Raw genomic sequence first — 19955 nt, 5'->3', positions numbered from 1 at the left:
CATTGTGTTCTTTAGTGGTCGCTAGAATTGGTCGCTAGCTTGATTGGTCGCTAGGAATAGGTCGCTAGCTTGAGTCTGGTACGGAAATCAAATAGGACAGACACGTACCAACGACAGCTACTGAACTACTCAGTGTTGTACTGGCTCCTGACTTGGGATAAGCACATATAGAATGTTGCGGGGTTAAATATGTTTAAAGGCGCCAACCCTCCCTAAATCTGGATAATTTCCAAAGAGACATCTATCATTAAAACCAAAACGACACAAGTTTTAACATCTAGAGGTCACCGTTCTGGCTTCAACATTTCACTTTCTTGAAGCACTTGATGACAGAATGAGTAGAAATTGTCTTATACAGAGAACTAAATACTTTTAAGCTATTATCTATATTAAAAACATGTATAGATAAAGTAGCTTTAGATAATCGTAATATTGTAAATATAGTAAACCGTATATACACACACAAGCAAGTTCATACTTCAACTATTTATATTTTGGGTGCTCTCGATTCAGTTCTTTTATAGCACCGCCACGTGTAAATAGATTTGTGTGTTATAGAAATGTAAATCAAATGTTATTCGATTACTAGATCATGAAATAACGTGAATTATCAATTCGACTAAAAATCGTTTGAAGAAACCACGAGAGGTGAGTAAGAACTTGTGTATTTCCTATATCAATTTATGAATTTTTGTCTCACTAGTTACATTAACAAAATAACCTGCTTTATATTTAGTTCAATATCTTTCAATTCATCACAACAGAAAGTATTATAAAATTCATTTTGAACAGCCTGTTTACAGAGTTTGCATAAACTTTTTGTATAGTACCAGCACAACGTCCCGTCTCTAGAGGAAACTTCAAATTGCTTGCTCTCAATTTACAGATATAGCTTATATTTATAGGATTTAACCGTAAAGATCATCTTCTAATTTAAATAAAGAATAACATTCTCTTAATTTTTTACGAATTTGTAATTTCTCCGGATTTCCAACTACTAGTAATTTGTTCCAGAAACAAAACATTTAAAGTTTCATCTGTATTTCTGTAAGATATCGCCCGATTAATGGCGCCAGTCCAGTTGACTCACTTGAAAGGTCCTATATATAGATATAGGAAAATGTGGTGTGAGTGCCAATGAGACAACTCTCCATCCAAATAACAATTTTAAAAAAATAAACCATTATAGGTCAATGTACGGTCTTCAACACGGAGCCTTGGCTCACACCGAACAACATAATATTTATTGTTTTTCTATTTGTTGTTTTTTGGGAATAAACACGTAAATACCAGTATTTGAGTAATTAAGAGAATATGTTTTTCTACCTTTTATATTCAAACTGTACTGTTATATTATTCTCATACTAATAAAAGACTGGATTGAAAAGCTTTTCAGAAAGATGGTGTTTTACAATAATATACAGGTCTTAGAATATTATGGCCTTGAAAGATGACAAAAAAATAGTCATTATTTACACTTATATTTAGCTGAATAAAACTTATTGAAACCGTTGAACTATTCTTACATTTTATAGACAGCATAATAAATAAATGCATTCTTATACTCAAAGTAATGTACTAATACTGTGAACAACTATTACTATTTCATTTACGTTGCCTTAAGGTTTTTTTTATTTAAACCAGCTAAATATGCCAAAAAGGCTTATTTATTGCTGTGTTCGACAGTTTCATCTGTTAGAAATTGAGCCCCAAAAAATCCAAAGCGGTTTAATATTTTCCAAAATGAAATATTGAGATTATTTATATTACTATGGTGCACCAATGTGCTACTCATTTGGTAAAAGTGACATTCGGATGGTTTTGCATTGTTTTCTGGCACATTGGCTCTCAAATATTATATATATATATATATACATCTCTAAGCATGATTTAATTAGTAGAGACAAACAAATATAAACGTTCACGGGTGATACTTAAAAAATTTCAATTTATAATCGAAAGTTAAAAACTGGTATAGAACGCAATCATTTTTTTATTGTGTGTCGCACAAGTTTTTCTAATGTAACAGTAAGAGCCCCATATGAGCGTAACTGTTAATAGACATAACTTTACTCTTCCGACGCTCCTGAGACCTCCCCAACTGTTGGTGGGGTTCCTGTTAGCTGAGTTTTTTTTATATTCTATTTTTTGGGGGGGGGAATCTTTTCTTCTTTTACCGTGGCGTTGTCAGTTTATTTTCGACTGATGAATTTTAATGTCATTTGGTACCTTTAGCCTCTATTTTAAAACATGATATCATGTCATTTAAAATTTGGTACCTTTAGCCTCTATTTAACATGATATCATGTCATTTGGTACCTTTAGCCTCTATTTAACATGATATCTTGTCATTTGGTACCTTTAGCCTCTATTTAACATGATATCATGTCATTTGGTACCTTTAGCCTCTATTTAACAATATATCATGTCATTTGGTACTTTTAGCCTCTATCTAACATGATATCATGTAAAAATAAGAAACTGTGCCAATCTCAAATCAGATTGAAAATGAAAACAGGTAATGTGTCAAAGATTCAACAAAACGACTTAAGTGCAGAAAACAGCCCAAGAGCACCAATTGGTGTTCCAAACGGAAAGAAAATCCCACAGAACCAGGCGGGTTTCAGCTGACTCCTAACCAAAAATGTCTACTAGTCGTGGGAAAATGTACTTATTTACAGTTTAAGGGCCTTTTTAAAAAAGACTTAATTCTGCCGAAAGATTTTAGCAAAGTTTTTTTAAATGTACTATCAGGACATTCTTAACCAAAATTGAGCAGAAAATTGTCATCAAGAGCAATGTTAAAAAACTAATAATGCAAATTAAACGAGCTCCACCATATTTTCGATTTTGGCTTTCGCATGTGAAGTACATTGAGGGCCTTTCTTTTTGTCGTTGATATAATTTATTATCATATACTTATACTAAATAACATATGATTTTTACCGTATGATAATAGCATTAAATTAAAGTATTTTCCATATTTTTCGAATTGGTGCTTAGCGGGCTGATATGAAAAGTTTATCACATGCTTCGATTGTTATCACATGCCTTTCCGTAACGTTATCACATGGCATTCCGGTGATACTCGGCAAATTCCGGAAAAATACACCTCAATGCTATGTTTTCAGTGAAAAACATTACAAAGTAGTGTACAAAACAATTATTTGAATACTGGAAGTATATTGTGTAAAATTATAAAATTAAATTAAAAAAAAAAATATTAAATAAATGCATTTTTTTTTAGTTTTTCTGAAACATAATTTAGAAAGTTACTTTAAAAAAGTTGACTTTTCCAAACAATTTTCATTACGTATATTGTTGATTTTTTTTTTGTCGATTTGTCCATATTAAAATGTGTTCTCTCCGTTTAGGCATATAATAGAAAGATTTCATATTGAATGTATCAAATTTTGGGTCCGACGTACGTGAACTTTTTACTCTTTCAACTTCTTTTCGGGAACCATGTAAAAGGATCAATACATGAATCTGTTATTTTTCTCTACTGTTGAAGCATATGATAAAAAGATCATAACATGTCATTTTTCATATCGCATGTATTATCAGCCCTTGGTCAATATCAGCCTTCGAGCCATGCGGCTCTTGGGCTGATATTGAACTTAGGGCTGATAATACATACGATATGAAAAATGCCATGTAATAATCTGATAGAATCACATGTAAAATAAATATTTCTTAAAATTTAGGAACAAGTGTTGCTTCAAACTTGTGTACTCCCAATTTCGGATGATTTTTGCATTGACTAAAATAATTTCATCAGTACCGTGGTCAGTCAATCATTTCACTTTTTGTTGTGTGGGGTTTTTTTTATAACTTATATATTTAAATATCTTTTAATGATTTATTTCTTGTGTCTATTTGATGCAATATTTTTTTGATATTTAAGAAGGTTTTTTTTTACCAGAGGTAGGTTCATACCAAAACATGTGTTATAAAAAAAAATAAGACGTGGTATGATTGTCAATGAGACAATTCATCTCAAGAGACCAAATGACTAAAAAAAACAGCTATATTTCACTGTACGGTCTTCAATAATGAGCAAAGCTCATACAGCATAGTCAGCTATAAAAGTCCCCGAATCATAAATTAGAAAAATCTGTTTTTTGTTTGATAAATCTGAAAATCATGGATAGGATATACGTTTGCATCAAGTAATGTTGGAAACAAACATTTAGTCTTTGGTATATAAAAAGGAATTTAATAGATACTCTGTAAAAAAAAAAGGTTTGTCTTTAAATAAAAAAGCTAACGTTTTGAAAAGATTGCAATGAAATAATTCGGGGAGAGTTCTGTAATACCTGTTATATCTCATGTATCTCATGTGGTAGCCATCATTTTTGTTTTGAATTCAAACATTTGAACTATAATACAACAATTCAAGCATAAATCTCCTGCAATTGAGAACTTTTAATGCATTGCAAGTTGAAAATATATAGTCTACATTAATTATTACGATATGGTTGACCAATACAATGCTACAGAAGACATTAACAGAATCTAAGTGAGTCTACTTATTAATAAATATATTCCTGCAGAAATTTGAATTGGTTAAACAAAAACACAACGTCGAGTGACAAAAACAAAATTGTGAAAATTAATAATAAGTTTACAACAAAACACTGTTGCATTGTTCTATTTCCTTGAAATTGTTGTAAAATCTTTATAAAAATGTTTTAAAACTCCTACTAAATATCCCGTGGAAAAATATTAAATTATGAAATAATTGCTACCAGATCCAGCGCTAGTTAGCGATTCTAAATAAATATAATTTGATTTATACATGTTTAATAAAAAGAAATTTTTATTTTTATTGTGTCCCTTTTTTATATAAAGCTTGATGAGAGACAAAGGTTAACAAATTTTGAATTAAATACAACAAATAAACAAAAATATAGAATATTGAGAGTAGTTTGAAAGATTTTATTTTGAAATACAAATGTATATTCAAATCCGTAGAAGTTAATGCATAAATGTATATGTTTTTGAGGTACTTTTCCAATAGTTAATGTACAATGTATTTTAGTTTCTTTTTCGAATTCTATTTGATCTTTCTCTTCGTTTGATTGCTAGGAATAATTTACTAAAAACTACATTATATGCATTTAAGTTCATGGGATTTTTTTAATGATTTTTACATATTTCTGAACACAAAGTCTGGCTTATTTTACTATTTTGTGTTTTATATTTTCAATGCTATACTTAGTTTGTATTTGCCTTTTTTTCTTATTTCATTCTAGTTTTGCAATATTTTGTAAACTTAATATTATGCAGTGCCACGTTGTTTTCAAATTGCAGCAAGAGGTGTTTCCAAAATAATATTAACAGATTTTTTAAAAAATAATTTCTTTTTTCGTTAATTTCAGTTAAGTTCAGAATAATCAATGTGTTCCAAATCGTTGAAATAAAACAAAATCAAAATAAATTGAAAATTTTGGAAATAGTTAAAGTTGCATATTTTCTTAAGTAAACAAATAAACAAATAAATATATATTTTTTTTTAATTTTTATTATGAATAGAATTCGGAGCTGGTAAAGAGTCTTTTTTTTTTACCTTTTTGAGGAATGCAGACACCTGAAAATGTTGGAAACTTGATATACATTTTGCATTATAAGCTATACATAATAAGAGAATTAAAGCTCAAGTTTTGAAAGTTTCAATGTCTCTCTGTGTGTATCTTGCCCCCCTCCCTTAATCCTACTTTTTGTCTTGGTCGAATTGTGAATTTCAATTATTTGCTCACCTATGCATTTAGTGCGGGAAAAAAAGATCTGTTTTCTTTTCCAATAAATGGTCCTTTAGACCGAAATTTAATTTTAAAAATTAAAAAAAATAATAATAGATTTTGCAATATGCGACCATTTATTTACGTACGTCCTAAATTTTTCTCAGTGACATATTAGTGCACAACAGGAAATCAATGTAAAGATCATATTGACATTTATTCAATTGAATTATGTGGCCAATATTCTTTGGCCATTGCAGCAGATTTTCTGTATATGTTGCCAAAGCATTTATGATATGCCAACCATAAAGGATCATGCAACCGACGCATGTATAGCATTGACCACTATGACGATCATGTGGCACAGAATAAGAGCTAAAATTTAAAAAAAAAGAGTGAATAAAAACACTTTTGTATAATAATGAAAGCAAATATTTCAATCTAAACTCACCACAGCGGCATCACACTTATAAATATGAAGTAAGTTTCTAAGAGAGAAAAATAGGTCTGCGGCATAAAACAAATAGAGCTGAATGTTATTTATGAATTCATTAGAGAAAGAAAATTCCTAGATACATTATTTTTCTCTTCAATTGTTGGAAAAGTTAAATTTTAGGAGGTAGCAATAGATAAACCCAACTATAATCAGGATTAGAACAATGTATAGGGTTAATCCACAAATTATATCTGCGAGGGTTGAAAGTTTTCGCAGTTGCATTTAACCCTTTACATCAAAACAATAAAGTAAATGCTGCACTTTTCAAGGATAGCACAATTGGAAAAATAAAACTGGGGGATGAGTTTTAAAAATTTTCAATTTACTTACTGCCAGACATGTTATCGGGCTGGTATTCTGTTAAGGGTATTCCCCTAGTTCGAACCCAGTTTGTCAGTGTGTACGCTAATTTTCCGTATTGTAACAAACTTTTCATGCATTATAGTTTTTGTTTGTTTTCATATTCTGCATCTATTAATTCTATCTTGCGCTTTTGTGACAATATGTTTAGCACCCTCCCCCTCCAAATAAATAATAATAAATCAGAAGAAATCCCCAATAGAAACAATAAATAACGACTTTACCTCATGTTTCTGCTTTGTTCCAACCTATCAACAAATTAAGAGAATAAAGTTAGCTCTCTAAATAAGTTTGATATTATTAGCGCAAAATTTACGCATGTATTGATTTCAAATTAAACCTAAATACATTCCGAGAAATATTTTATTAGTTCTAAGTAAATAAGGTTGTTATCGAGAAAGGATAGTCTTAAATACAAGTTTTATCCCAGAGGATTTAAAAATAGGATGAAAAACTATCATAATAATGCAAAATATTGAAATTAAAAACAAATAGATTAAATATTTTGATATTATTGATATTCTTTAATTCTTAAAATTCAGTTATATTTCTATATATATGGGCAGATCGATCACTTCCGTTTGATTGTTAAGTTAACCAATGAACGTCCTTTCTTCCCGGTTTACTGATTAATGAACTGTACATATGTTATATAATAAAGAGTTGAGAAAAACAAAGATATCAATTATAACGTAAATGGAACAATTACTGCGCAATATAAATATTCTTTTCAAAATAACTTCATTACTTGAATACATGTATTTTTTGTATATATAATGTATATGCATGATACTACACTTGTTATAACCCGCTTATATTTTCAATCAATGATCATTTTGTCTTAATGTCCATGGGTCATTTTGTCCGTTAGTCCGTCCGTCTCTTACATTTATCAGGTTTAATTGTTTGTTTCAAATTTTGTGATCTTATCAACTCGACACGTGTTCATCATGAGCGAGAGTGTGTGTTGTCCCGTAGCGACCAGTCTCTTGTATCATAGGTGGTGGGTTTTTTTCAATGCCGAGAGTAAACTGTACCAAGTTTCAATGTATATGAACAAAAGACATATTATATTAGTAGTTCATTTTGCTGTATGCATGGGATGCATGCTTACGAAGCCACGTCCAATTAGAATGAATGTCTATCAATTGATAGTTCAACGCTGTCTATACGTTTACGAAATATTGACATGTAACTATTCGAGGGGCGTGTAGGTTGTCTGTTGTAAAGCAGATTTTCCCAGATCTAGCAAACCCCTTGTCCAGTGGCGATCACAATTATCCACCTTTCATTGAGGTCGACCTACTTTGTAGAACTTTCCTTTGGATTTCGTCTAAAATATATATTAAATATTTGCCACTGGATGTGTAATAAATTATTCAATTAATCTGTTATTGTTGGTATTTGTTCAACCATAAGTAAGCTACAAAATAATGCAATAATTTGACGTCAGTAAGCATGAAATGTGGTGGTACATGATAAAAGATCAAACAAGGTTGCTGACTTTGGACAGTATACCGGTGTTCAAAAATCATAAATCAATTGATAGAAAACAAATCCGGGATACAAACTAAAACCGAGGGAAACACATCAACTGTAAGAGGAAAACAAAGTACCAATAGGAACACTGAAGTGCAAAAAAACCCCAAATGCCAACATACATTAAAACAAGCTATTTGATAACAACTCCCATATTCCTGACTCGGTACAGCACTCAAGAAAAAATGGTGGTTTGAATCTGGTTTAATGGCAAGCCAAACCTCCCGCTTATATGACAATATAAAAAAATATCGCTAAAAAGACTAGACTACTACACGTAGCAGAAATACAACACAAACACACACAAGAACAGTCATCACAGAGAAACGCATCAACAAATAATTATATAATCGATACAACATGCAAATCGCAGATCAACAACGAACATATCCCATCAACAACAAACATATCCCATCAACGACGGACATATCCCATCAACAACAAACATATCCCATCAACAACGAACATATCCCACCAACGACGAACATATCCCACCAACGATGGACATATCCCATCAACAACAAACATATCCCACCAACGACGGACATATCCCATCAACAACAAACATATCCCATCAACAACAAACATATCCCATCAACAACAAACATATCCCATCAACAACAAACATATCCCATCAACAACGAACATATCCCATCAACAACAAACATATCCCATCAACGACGAACATATCCCACCAACGACGGACATATCCCATCAACAACAAACATATCCCATCAACAACGAACATATCCCACCAACGACGAACATATCCCACCAACGACGGACATATCCCATCAACAACAAACATATCCCACCAACGACGGACATATCCCATCAACAACAAACATATCCCATCAACAACAAACATATCCCATCAACAACGAACATATCCCATCAACAACGAACATATCCCATCAACAACAAACATATCCCATCAACAACAAACATATCCCATCAACAACAAACATATCCCATCAACAACAAACATATCCCATCAACAACGAACATATCCCATCAACAACAAACATATCCCATCAACGACGAACATATCCCACCAACGACGGACATATCCCATCAACAACAAACATATCCCATCAACAACGAACATATCCCACCAACGACGAACATATCCCACCAACGACGGACATATCCCATCAACAACAAACATATCCCACCAACGACGGACATATCCCATCAACAACAAACATATCCCATCAACAACAAACATATCCCATCAACAACGAACATATCCCATCAACAACAAACATATCCCATCAACGACGAACATATCCCACCAACGACGGACATATCCCATCAACAACAAACATATCCCATCAACAACGAACATATCCCACCAACGACGAACATATCCCACCAACGACGGACATATCCCATCAACAACAAACATATTCCACCAACGACGGACATATCCCATCAACAACAAACATATCCCATCAACAACAAACATATCCCATCAACAACGAACATATCCCATCAACAACAAACATATCCCATCAACAACAAACATATCCCATCAACAACAAACATATCCCATCAACAACAAACATATCCCATCAACAACAAACATATCCCATCAACAACGAACATATCCCATCAACAACAAACATATCCCATCAACAACAAACATATCCCATCAAATTTTATCAACATGATCGATACATAGGGATAGGGGGGAATTGATATCTCAAAAACATGTTTTACCCAGCCGCATTATTGCGCCTGTCCCAAGTCAGGAGCCATTGTTAGTCTTGTTTGTTGTTTTTAATTATAGTACATATATGTTTTGAAGTTTAGTGTGACGACCATTTTCACTGAACTAGTATTATTTTTGTGGTGAGGCGCTAGCTGACGCCTCCCTCTGTGTGCGGGATGTTCTAGCTTTATTGATGACTCATTGGTGGCATGGGCTAATTTGTGCTCTATGGTCGGGTTGTTGTCTCTGCGACACATTCCCTATTTCAATTATCAATTTTACGACAAGAACCAATTGTTAAAGTAAATTAAAAAAAGGGTTGTCCGTTTCGAAATGAATGTCAAAAACATTTCAAATCGCTTGATATGTGTCGCAAATCATAAATAGGTACAGCGGCCTGGGTTTGTTTTGTTTTCTCAAAACATAATCTTGAATTCCAACTTGATAATAAAATATCAAAATGACCACAAGTGGATCAATTTCACCTGTCTTAATGCTATGTTAACTTGTCTCATCATACGAGTACATTAAATGATCACATATAACATATTTTGAAGATTTTGACTAAAACAGAAGTTTTACGGCATTTTTCGAACCTAGACGAGTGAGGATAACATTGACGAAACCATTTCAAAATGTTCTGTAACCAAAATGTGTCAAGCTTCATAATGATTCTCTAGACACAACAAAATCTGGATCTCTCAAAAGTCAACTATGCAAATAACTTTCGTAAATTATAGGGATAATTGACCAAACTGAGGTTACAAGCAAATAATATATAAGTTAGAGGACTGTATGAATTACTAACAATAGCACAACTATTGTTATATGTTGCTTGGTCTTTATAGTTTTCTTTGTTGTGTTGTGTGTGCTATTGTATGACTGTTGTTCTTTTTCTTTTTGGCCATGCCATTTCCAGTTATTTTCGACTTTTATGTTTCAATGTCATTCTTGTATATTTCGCCTCTCTTTTGTTATACTCTGGACTGATTAGCAAAACATTAAAATCTTCGGATGGATGTTTAACTTTCGTGAATCTACTGCTTTAACGAATAAGACACTGACCATTCTATTGTTGAAAATGTAGCCCAGATTGTTTGCTTACCTATAAAAGTTTGTTCCACGTAAGAAAGCAATTAATTTTTTTAACACGTTTTCATTTTATTTTTCAGTATTTTAATACAAAATAAGTGCAGTAAAAGTATAATTCTTTTACTGTCACATGTTTCTCACTTAGAGCAGAACAAAAAATATTATCACTCAATCTGATTTTCATATATTTTTTTTTAATGTTGTATTCCAGGTCACTCTTCTCTTATAAAGTGATTAAATCATTATTAGCGTATCAAAATTTCATAAATGTTCTCTCAATTTTTCAAATTTGACTTGGTTATTTTTTAAAAGTATAAATAATCATTAGGAAAATCCGTGTTCCCTATAAATCAAGTTTTCTGACCTGTTTAGTAAACTACGCATTGAAAATTTACTGTTTATCTACATGTACATAGACGTCACACAAAACAATAGACTAGTAAAACAATTTTGATTTGTTAGAGCCATAAATAAACTGTTGAAGGACGGTCAATGAAAGAAAAAAAAATATTAGCCAAACAGAATATAACTACAAAGGGAGATGGTATATGCATTAGAACAGACACAAGTCATGATGAAATTACAAAAGGGGGGTGCATATTGCATTTGAACAAGAACAAAATCGCTATGTTTCCTCAAAAGTTTTTAACTGTTTAATAAATAATATTTTGCCACTCAAATCTTCTTTAATGTAATCATTTCATAACAGCATTGTCAAATCTGACCAAAGTGATGCCATCAGTTTTGTTTTAATGAATGCTATATATTTATTCAATCATGTCTCGAATATACATACGCTTTTCCATCTTCCATATAAATAGATTGCTTTGTATGCTGATCAATATATGATTGAAAAGTTCGTGTATAGAAATTTAGCAAATATTATCAATTTAAGATATCTCCAATAATTACGCGTAAGACATGCAAAACTATCCTAAATATTTAACTTATTTTGAAATAAGGAGAGACTCTTCTTTTTGAATACATCCATCTTTAAAGATAAAACCATCATATTATTGTTAGTTATACGTGCTTGATAAAACTAAATGAGTAATAATCTTGCCTTACAAATACATAAAGAGATAACTTATACATTGTGTCTTTTCCACATTGGACCTTGGAATTCCACAATGATTTGTTATCGGTGACATACATGTAGATTACGAGTATATCAAATCTCACCGTCACCGATCCAATTCGTTAGATATTTTATTTCATTGATTGAAATTTAATAATGTTAAATGACATTGTTGACAATTCTTGTTTAAACGAGGAAGTATAACGTAGACTATTTCCCGGTAAGTGAGTTCATTTCTTAAGTGGGAAGAATATATCTCATGTATGCCAACAGCAATGCGGAAGTGTAAGGGGAGATTACTCCTTATAAGTTATGCGATGTTCCTGCACAACTTATGTATACGCAATATGCCCTATGTCTTGAGAATTTTCAGAAGCGAAATAATGCTTATAATCGCTTATTGGGAAATGTACATAATGAGTAATAAATAATTAGTTTTTTTTTTTAAAGAATGAAGGAAATTAAAAAGAAACTTCAATTTTACATATTATTCAAATTTTACATGGATAATTTAGAAACTATCCGAATATTGAAATATAATCTATTTTTGATAACCTCCTAACACTTGTAAGATTGACAGGCTCTAGCTATACTATATTTTATTAGTTTGTTTGATATTATGCAAAATTTTCTTAATGCGTCTCCTCTTAATGCGTCTCCTCTTAAAAACAAAGAAATTAAATGCTATATTCTTCTTAATCGATATTACAAGTACAATTAACTGTATCTAATTTTATAAGTGTGGATTAATACTTCAACTCTTGTATTGACGGACCACCTGTTCGTCGGTTAAACAAAAAAGGTAGTATTTATCACTGAAAAAATTGGGGAACAGACTATTTTCTACGAAAAAAAACCTATATATATAATTATATGTAACCAGTGTTCACTATTTTGTTATGTTTATGAACTCTAGACTTCGTACGTTTTGCACACACATTTTGTTTTAGCATTGCACATTCTTATTGCTCACAAAACTCCAGCCATGTACAAATGCAAGTCAATATTTTACTGATGTGCACAGAGTAGGGTTGGCCGGGTACTTTTTCAAGCGTATACATGTACAGACATCAATACTCTTGGAAAAGATTTCTTTTAATCTGTTCCTTTTGGCGAATAGTAGTGACATACAAAGAAAGCGAATATAGCAAGGATATACGAAGAAGTCGAATAGCAAGGATATACGAAGAAGGCGGTAGAAAGGGAGTCTATAGGGACGGATCCAGCCATTCTAAAAGGGTGGTCCCAACCCAGGAGAAAGGGGGGTTCCACCATATGTACCCATTCATATGTATTGATCGGCCAAAAAAGGGGGGTTCCGACCCCCGCCCCGGAATCCATCCCCCTTATGGATTCGCCACTGGCCTAGTACTATACATCTTAACATGTCAAGATTTTAGTTATTGTCATAGGAACTCGAGAAAAGGCAAATAACTAAACTTCAATTATATATGATACAATATTTAAAATCCAATCTTTTAAAACAGACGTGAATAATTGAATTTGAAATAAAATTAGTCGGCAAATGTATATTTATGGTCTATTAAATAGGCATCGCTTCAGGGCTTTATATCGTTTTATACTCAAAGTAAATTGTAAACTTTTCTACTTTCCAAAATAATAACAATTCATCTACCCTTTTAACATTGTGTTCTTAAAATTCCAGACATTTAACAAACAGTCGGCGTTATTCTATATAAGAAAAAGGTCAACTTTTTAAATGATTTGTGTACGACAAGAAAATATAAAAATTCTACTCAGGATACGGCGAAGGTTGGTGTCTATTTTGTTGTTTCTTTTACTTTGTACGCATTGTGATCATGACTAAGATGGAGAGTTGTCAGCGTCATTGGAACTCACACCACATCTTCTTATTTACATTGACGTTTCCCGTCAGCGTCATTGGAACTTACACCACATCTTCTTATTTATATTGACCTTCTCTTTCTTATCTGTTCATATAGGTTTCCCTGATATTGTAGAAAATCAACATGAGAAACAGAAAATTGGATAGTAAAGCAACACAAAAGAAGCCGCTTACAAAGAATTCACCATTAAAAAATGGAAAGATACAAAATGACTTCAAACGAGATTCAACACCCGTATTTACTATAATTATAATTGTTCTATTTTTATCCGTTCTATTTGGTGCTTTGTATGTTTTTCAATCAATGTCTGCAGCGTCAGATGAAAGTGGAGAAACGAACTTTGTGACGGATCCATCAAAAATGCAGAAAAGATCTGACAAACAGTCAGATACGTTAGCCAATAAAACACCAAAAAGTGAGAAACAAACTGAAACAATATCTGATAATACTCAAAGCATTGATAAAACTTTTCCAACCGACAATGTTCAAAAGCATGACAATTCAAAAAGTGTTTCTCCATCTGAAAAGGTGAAACCTCAGACTAGACAAGGAATTGATCCAAAAATTGAAGAAGAAATGAATAAGTTTAAAAGTACTTTACAAACAGGGATGTCACCTAAAAAGATTTTTGCAGACGGCAGAAGATTGCCGCCAGTAGAATTACTGCCTCAGAAGCCTAATAACAGTTCTGTAAAGTAAGTTTTCTCTCTTTATTTTCATTATAAATGTTCTTAGACATAAGAAGACGTGGTATCAGTGCCAATGAAACATTTTTTCAGGTCACCATTTGTAAAAGAAAACCATTATATGTCAAAGTACGGTCATCAAAACTTAGCCTAGGCTCACACCGAATAGCAAGCTATAAAGGGCCTCATATGTTTTATGTGTACAACATATATCAGAAGCATCACGGATTAACCATGAGTACACAATGTACTTTAATTAAACATGCATGCAGACATATAATGCCTTGAAATATGGAAACAAATAAAAGAAAGAAGAAAAAAATGGGTTTTAAACTTTTACCATCTCAAATTTTTAACAGTTCTGTTTTAAAGAGTTCTTTGATAAAGTTATTTTCTTATTGCCAATCTTCGTTCGTACCTAATATAAAAAAAAAGATGTGGGATGATAGTCGTTAAGACAAATATATAACCACCAAGGTTCAATTAGAGTGGATGTGAGTAATTATATTGAACTGTAAGGCCCTCGAGGTAAGGCCTTCAGCAATATGAAAAACTTAAACTGTGAAGGCCTCGACATGAAAATGAAACATCTAATTGAGTAAACTTGCTGCTTAATTTATAACAATTTACGAAAACAAACCAACGACAACCACCGAACTGCATTCAAGCTTCCAAGTATACTTGCACACAATTATGTAATGACTGTTATTATGAAAGAAAAAATGACTTCATCTTTTTTCTTTTAAAATTTAAGTCTAAATCAAATTGTAAAATGTTTATTTCAGAGTGTATCTGTATGATGAGTTTTTGTCAGAGGCGGAATGTGACGGGTTGATGAAAGCACACAACAGACACGTGACAGAAATATCGAAAAAAGATCCAATCGTATGTTTTGACACTGTCAACACATTACGTCAACATTTAAAAGCAGCTGGAGTCAACCGCAAAGTATCTCCTAACGATTTTATGCCAGGTAACTTAGCATATGGTTGCATAAGTTTACGACAAACAAGTGAAGCATCTCTGGCTGTACTCACAGGCACTTGTCTCAGAAAAAAAAATCCTATATACCTTAAAATTAAGGTATATAGGATTTTTTTTTACAGGCACTATTCTCAGAAAAGTGCCTGTGGGTGTACTCTAATTTTTTATCTATTTATCTTAAGATTTGTGTGTACTATATTTTTGTAGTATTTTAGGTGTCAGACCACCAAATACTCCTTTCAATTTAGAACGTATAGTGCTTTTGATGTCATTGTTTACCTAAACTAACCAATAAATTTGCAGAAATGAAACTTTTGGTGAAAGGGAAATATTTTAAGACAATTTTGAGCCAAAATTCACTTGCCTATGAGTTTGCATTAAACATTCAGGATTAATGCGCTACATAGTACACTAATTTTAGATTTCCTGAAAACCGGGAATTATTTTGATAGTACCTGTCTTTTCAAATTCAGAAATTTGTTACAAGACTTTAAACATTAGTTGAAAATTGGCATGTACAAAGGTGATACATGTACAATTCAGGATATACCTGGTTTCCTTGAACTACTTAACTACCATGATGTTGCTTGTTCTTTGACGAAAAAAGCCTTGACTAAGAAGTGTTCCTACTTCTTGATATCAGTTTAGGGACCTCGGTGTCGGTGACAGAAAGATGTCTGGGTATTCCATTCGACTCCAATCTTAAATGACTCACGATATAATTGTCAGTTTCCCAAATGAAGAACACTTGTTCTGTCCGGGCAATCTGGCTTCCTTTACCAAAGAAAAAAGGACAGCCTCGAAAAAGCCATGAATGCTAAAAATGGTGTTAAACATCAACCAATCATTAGCATCTGGTTTTTTTTGTAATTTCGTGTTTTATTAACTGTATACAATTTTTACTAAATTTTGTACATACACACATGGACCAGGAGCGTATCTGTAATATTTATATAGTAGTATACACATATGTTTACAATAAAGCAATATTACATAAACGTAGTACAGACATGTCAATTTTGATTTTGTTTATTTGTTTTAATTTCGTTTTGCAGGTACAACTTGCTTGGATAAAACATTTTCTTCTGATTTTAAAGACCATATACATTCTAACTGGAGTTACAGTACAGCGTTTTACCGTGGAGAAAGTAGGTTCTCTAACGTGTTCGAGTATCGAGTTAAAGAAGCTACAGCATTGAAACCAGAAAATGGCGGGAAATTTCAAATCACATCATACCCTTTAAATGTTGGTAAGAACAGTCTAGTAGTTTATGCTTCTTTGTGTTTTATACAGGTTCAAGTGATGAATTAACTACAAAGTCTAATATTAGTTGTAGCTAATTAACCATCAAAGAAACCAATTAGTGAAATTATGCCAAATGTGAATTTGATCTTTTATGTTTTATAGTGTCGTTGTGAAGTCTTAACAAAACCGAATGACTTTTTTCTGAGCATATGAGATCCTTTCTGTGGAAACTGCTGTGTAGAAAGTTAATTGAGTCTAAAATTGTAGCAAGAAATCAAACAAACGACAAACACATTGATTTGAGTAAAATATCTATAAAATAGCTAAGCTGTTGCTCATATTTAATTTTGAATTGGATGTGCGCTATAAAAACACATACGGGCATTAAATCATCCATTAAAGGTGAATTATGTATATTCAATCAAGGTAAAATATTCTGCGTCTAAAAAGGATCATTATCTATACGTTTTAACTGTTCTGAAATCCAAATAATGGATTGATCATTTCAGGTTATAAGTTACACACTGACTGTATAGAAGACAACGAAGATAAAAGAGACAGAGTAGCCACTATTTTAGTTTATCTACAAGACGTAGAAGAAGGAGGCGAAACACAATTCCCAGGTACTTTATAGAAATATAAAAACTCATTGAAAGCAACTACAGCCAAATTAAGGAATTTCCATAAAGGTTTCTGTAATTCAGTGGTTTGTTTTTAAGTGTTACGTATTTGTTTTTGTTCTTTTTTTGTACATAAGTTAGGCCGTTAGTTTTCTCGTTTGAATTGTTTTACATTGTCATTTCGGGGCCTTTTGTAGCTGACTATGCGATGTGGGCTTTGCTCATTGTTGAAGGCTGTACGGTGGTTGTTAATTTCTGTGTCGTTTTGTTTCTTTTAGAGAGTCTCATTGGCAATCACACCACATCTTCTTTTTTATTGAAACATGATAATTGAAAAAAAATAACAAAAGAGTAGAAAAAAGTAGATGTTTTGCTGTTAAGCTTCGATCAATAATCGTTTAACGAAAGAAAGTTAATGATATTTTACAGAACTTGGGATATGGGTGAAGCCGAGAAAGGGGAGAGCTTTAGTATGGAACAATATGAACGAGAAAGGCAAATGTGAACATCTGTCAATTCACCAAGCTGCCAAGGTCACTAAAGGTCATAAGTTCATTCTACAAAGATGGTATGTGTAGTAAATAGTGTAATATATAAAACGGATAAACGGAATCATAAAAATGTACTGAAAAGCACAAAAACACATGAATTACCTATATCCAACTCATAAGAACAAAACCTACAAAAAAAAGACAAATTGCATAGAAATATAACGGACAACGCATGGTCAAGATAGCCTGAATTCGGACAGGGTCATATAGTGGTAATAGGTTAAACTAGTAGTGCGTGCAAAAAGAAACTACCCTTTTGCCCATCTTTGGCATGTCCTACAACTTAAACACACAATGAAAACACGCACAGTGCCAGCTTCTATTCAACATGACGGCCACTCACTTGAACAAGGCAATACAAAAAACGGCACATTAATTGGAAAGCAAGGATCAAAATCCACCTGCTCCTAATGAAAATTAGTACATGTACATGTGAGGTTTATGTAGCCACAGCTGTTTGAATAATGCCCCATAGAAAAGAACCCTGAAAAGTATGTGGTATTTTTGTGTAAATGTAAGTCTATTTACTTAGAATTTATACCTACAACACTCAAAAGCTGTGAAATGCGCAAACAAGCTAGACTGTACAGTAAAAGGGACGACCAAAAAGGAATGACAATGTTGAAATCATCTACTTTTGTTACGTATTAAAATTTCGTTATTTTTAAAGTTTGTACTAAAACTGTCATGTCCAAGACTTAACAAACAGAAAAGCAATTAAACAATTCATATTTGAACTATGTTTTTTTTAGAACATGATATTAATTGTAAGTAACACAAAATAAAATTATTTTTTTATTGATACAGGTATTATTATACAAGTTTTTATTCTCTTGGTAAAAGACCACCAGAACCACACATACCCGTGATGGAGTCGGGTACACCTAGAGTGTCATGTGATGAGTATGCGCATGGCAGCTGTCGGTGGTACGACGAATGGAACTATGACCATATTATTGAATATCAAAAACAAAAAATTACACTTATTTAAATAACAAAATAATGTAGATATTTATTTACTTATTTGGGCGCCAAAAGGGTATGCACCTGTAAACTAATTTAACCATTAACACATTCTGTATGTGCTAGTCCCAAGCAAGGAGCCTACGATTTAGTGATTGTTGTTTTTGCTGTATGACATAATTTTCCCGCTTTTAATTATATACAAAATACAAAAATCGGGCCGTTTGTTTTCCCGTTTGAATTGTTATACAATTGTATTTTTTTGGCCTTTAAAGCAGACAATGCGGTAAAATGAGTCTGACCTATGGTTGTTAAATTCTACTGTAGTATTTCATTCGGTCTCTGGTGTACTTTAAGGGGTGATACTGAATGTGCAAGCAAACAGCACAAATTATGAGACCTAAAAGTTTTTAAATTTTCAACTGCATTTGACCTGGTATCCTTTTCAATACTAGTATTCGAGCGTCATTGACGAGTCTTTTGTTGATAAAACGCGCGTTTTGCGTACACAATTCGAATCCGGATATCTATGATGGTTTTATAATGAAATGCAGAGCCAAGAGTTGCAAGTAAGGAAATTGAACTCCGGTCGCCATCACGATTTGCCCGTTCTGGAATTCAAATATCGGTTTCATTGGTGACGACGAATATTTTCAAATTCAATACGACGAGTCACGGCCTCATGTGGAGCAAAATCGGCTTATCTTCCCAAAGCACTCGAGATCACCCCGGTTCCAACTATAAAAAATCAATTAGAGCGTAACTTGCATCCACTTCTTGAACTTGAGTGAATAGTTGTCTCATTGGATATCCTTTCACATTTTCTAGTTATCTCACCTGTTCCGAAGGCCTAAGTGAGCTATTCTCATCACATTGCGTACGTCGTCGTCGTCCACCATCGTTCGTCTTCGTCCGTCGTCGTTTATTAACTTTTTACATTTTAAACTTCTTCTAAAGAACCACTGTATGAAACCATTTTTTAAATGTTCCCACTGAGGTTTTGCCCAATTTATG

The 19955-nt window shown here is 32.6% G+C and overlaps 2 protein-coding genes across 6 annotated transcripts in view; one reads left to right on the top strand and one right to left on the bottom strand.

Annotated features, from left to right (window-relative positions):
- LOC134685073 (ETS-related transcription factor Elf-5-like) overlaps positions 1-6944 on the bottom strand; it is a 41679-nt gene extending 34735 nt beyond the window's left edge. Inside the window, exon 1 of one of the 3 annotated variants that reach the window (XM_063544460.1) lies at positions 6825-6944. Coding sequence is in view for 1 of the 3 variants with exons in the window: in XM_063544459.1 (XP_063400529.1) it covers positions 6571-6580 (10 nt within the window). In the remaining 2 variants the exon portion in view is untranslated. Of the gene's footprint in view, positions 1-6195; positions 6306-6570; positions 6634-6824 lie in introns of those variants that run through there. The other 2 variants (XM_063544459.1, XM_063544462.1) reach the window with 2 other exon arrangements.
- On the top strand, positions 525-18989 carry LOC134685071 (uncharacterized). 3 transcript variants are annotated; one of them, XM_063544457.1, is made up of 7 exons: positions 525-648; positions 13988-14586; positions 15363-15550; positions 16617-16811; positions 17317-17430; positions 17857-17995; positions 18786-18989. In XM_063544457.1, exons 2-7 carry the CDS (start codon positions 14015-14017, stop codon positions 18967-18969), a joined length of 1392 nt encoding a protein of 463 aa, XP_063400527.1. In that variant the 5' UTR covers positions 525-648; positions 13988-14014; the 3' UTR covers positions 18970-18989. The 3 variants fall into 3 exon arrangements, with proteins under 3 accessions (XP_063400527.1, XP_063400526.1, XP_063400528.1); XM_063544456.1 differs by lacking the exon at positions 525-648 and adding an exon at positions 12061-12243; XM_063544458.1 differs by lacking the exon at positions 525-648 and adding an exon at positions 13710-13796.
- Positions 18990-19955: the final 966 nt, after the last annotated feature.

Source organism: Mytilus trossulus, chromosome 9, assembly GCF_036588685.1.
Source record: "Mytilus trossulus isolate FHL-02 chromosome 9, PNRI_Mtr1.1.1.hap1, whole genome shotgun sequence".
NCBI classification, from domain to species: Eukaryota; Metazoa; Mollusca; class Bivalvia; order Mytilida; family Mytilidae; genus Mytilus; species Mytilus trossulus.
The sequence above is the reverse complement of the archived record's forward strand: the minus strand, read 5'-3'. Positions and strand labels throughout refer to the sequence as shown.